The sequence below is a fragment of the Etheostoma spectabile genome, chromosome 16 (assembly GCF_008692095.1).
Source record: "Etheostoma spectabile isolate EspeVRDwgs_2016 chromosome 16, UIUC_Espe_1.0, whole genome shotgun sequence".
Lineage (NCBI taxonomy): Eukaryota > Metazoa > Chordata > Actinopteri > Perciformes > Percidae > Etheostoma > Etheostoma spectabile.
This window is the reverse complement of record NC_045748.1, coordinates 23,346,988-23,347,841: the sequence shown is the minus strand read 5'-3', so window position 1 is coordinate 23,347,841 and position 854 is coordinate 23,346,988. Positions and strand designations below refer to the sequence as shown.

Here is an 854-nt window from a genome sequence, read left to right as displayed (position 1 = left end):
TCTGTCTGTCTGTCTGTCTGTCTGTCTGTCTGTCTTTTCTTCTTCCTGGCTGATCTCAGAATCAGGAGGGGTCATATCTGGGCCCCTATCTTGTAGTAAGTAGTAGATTCCATAGTCTGCTTGCTCAGCCAGTGCTACCCTGATCACCACTGCAGTCTGTCTAGTCTGTGTAATTCAGTTGCCAGCTGCCATTTTATACAGGGATTATAGATGGAAAATGAAACCAACATCACATTGGCAAAACAAAGAAATGCTGTGATAATATGGTGAAGCAGATGCGTGAGTGTTCAAGGGAAGCATCCTGCCACAACAGAATGCACTTGAACTCCTAAAGGAAGCCATGAGAACAAGTGTTGCCATTGTTGAGAAGGACAATGCATGCGAGCATATAGCTTGTTCTTTCTACTGTCTTAAACTAACCAATTGAGTCTGAATCAAGTGTTTTTTTTGTGTGTTATTTTAAATCCCCAGCATGGATCAAAATGGCACCATGACGATAGACTGGAATGAGTGGCGGGATTACCACCTCCTGCATCCAGCAGGCAACATTCCTGAAATCATCCTCTACTGGAAACACTCCACGGTACACACTCTTCCTCTCTGCCTCAAAGCAAGGGCAAACAAGCATTAAGAGCAGACCCTAAGTCAAAATCTCATCTTTCCTGCTCAATGTGAAAGTACATGACAAGAAAACATTTTTAACACGGTTGCCAGAATGTCACGTTTGAAATGATGCAAATACCAAAGACACATAATTAGGCACTTATAGATGCTAGTTGATCAAATTTTTTCAGCTTAAATTAAAGGCAAAATCCACACAGAGGGGGGTAGAGTAGCCAAAAATTGTACTCAAG

General features: G+C 42.2%; 1 protein-coding gene across 3 annotated transcripts in view; it reads left to right on the top strand.

Annotated features, from left to right (window-relative positions):
• The window catches only part of slc25a25b (solute carrier family 25 member 25b), a 24,155-nt gene that overhangs the window by 15,421 nt on the left and 7,880 nt on the right, over window positions 1-854 (top strand). For 2 of the 3 annotated variants that reach the window (XM_032539784.1, XM_032539785.1), the window contains exon 4: window positions 472-583. In XM_032539784.1, the coding sequence (XP_032395675.1) occupies window positions 472-583 (112 nt within the window). Of the gene's footprint in view, window positions 1-59; window positions 96-471; window positions 584-854 lie in introns of all 3 variants that reach the window. The other variant, XM_032539787.1, reaches the window with a different exon arrangement.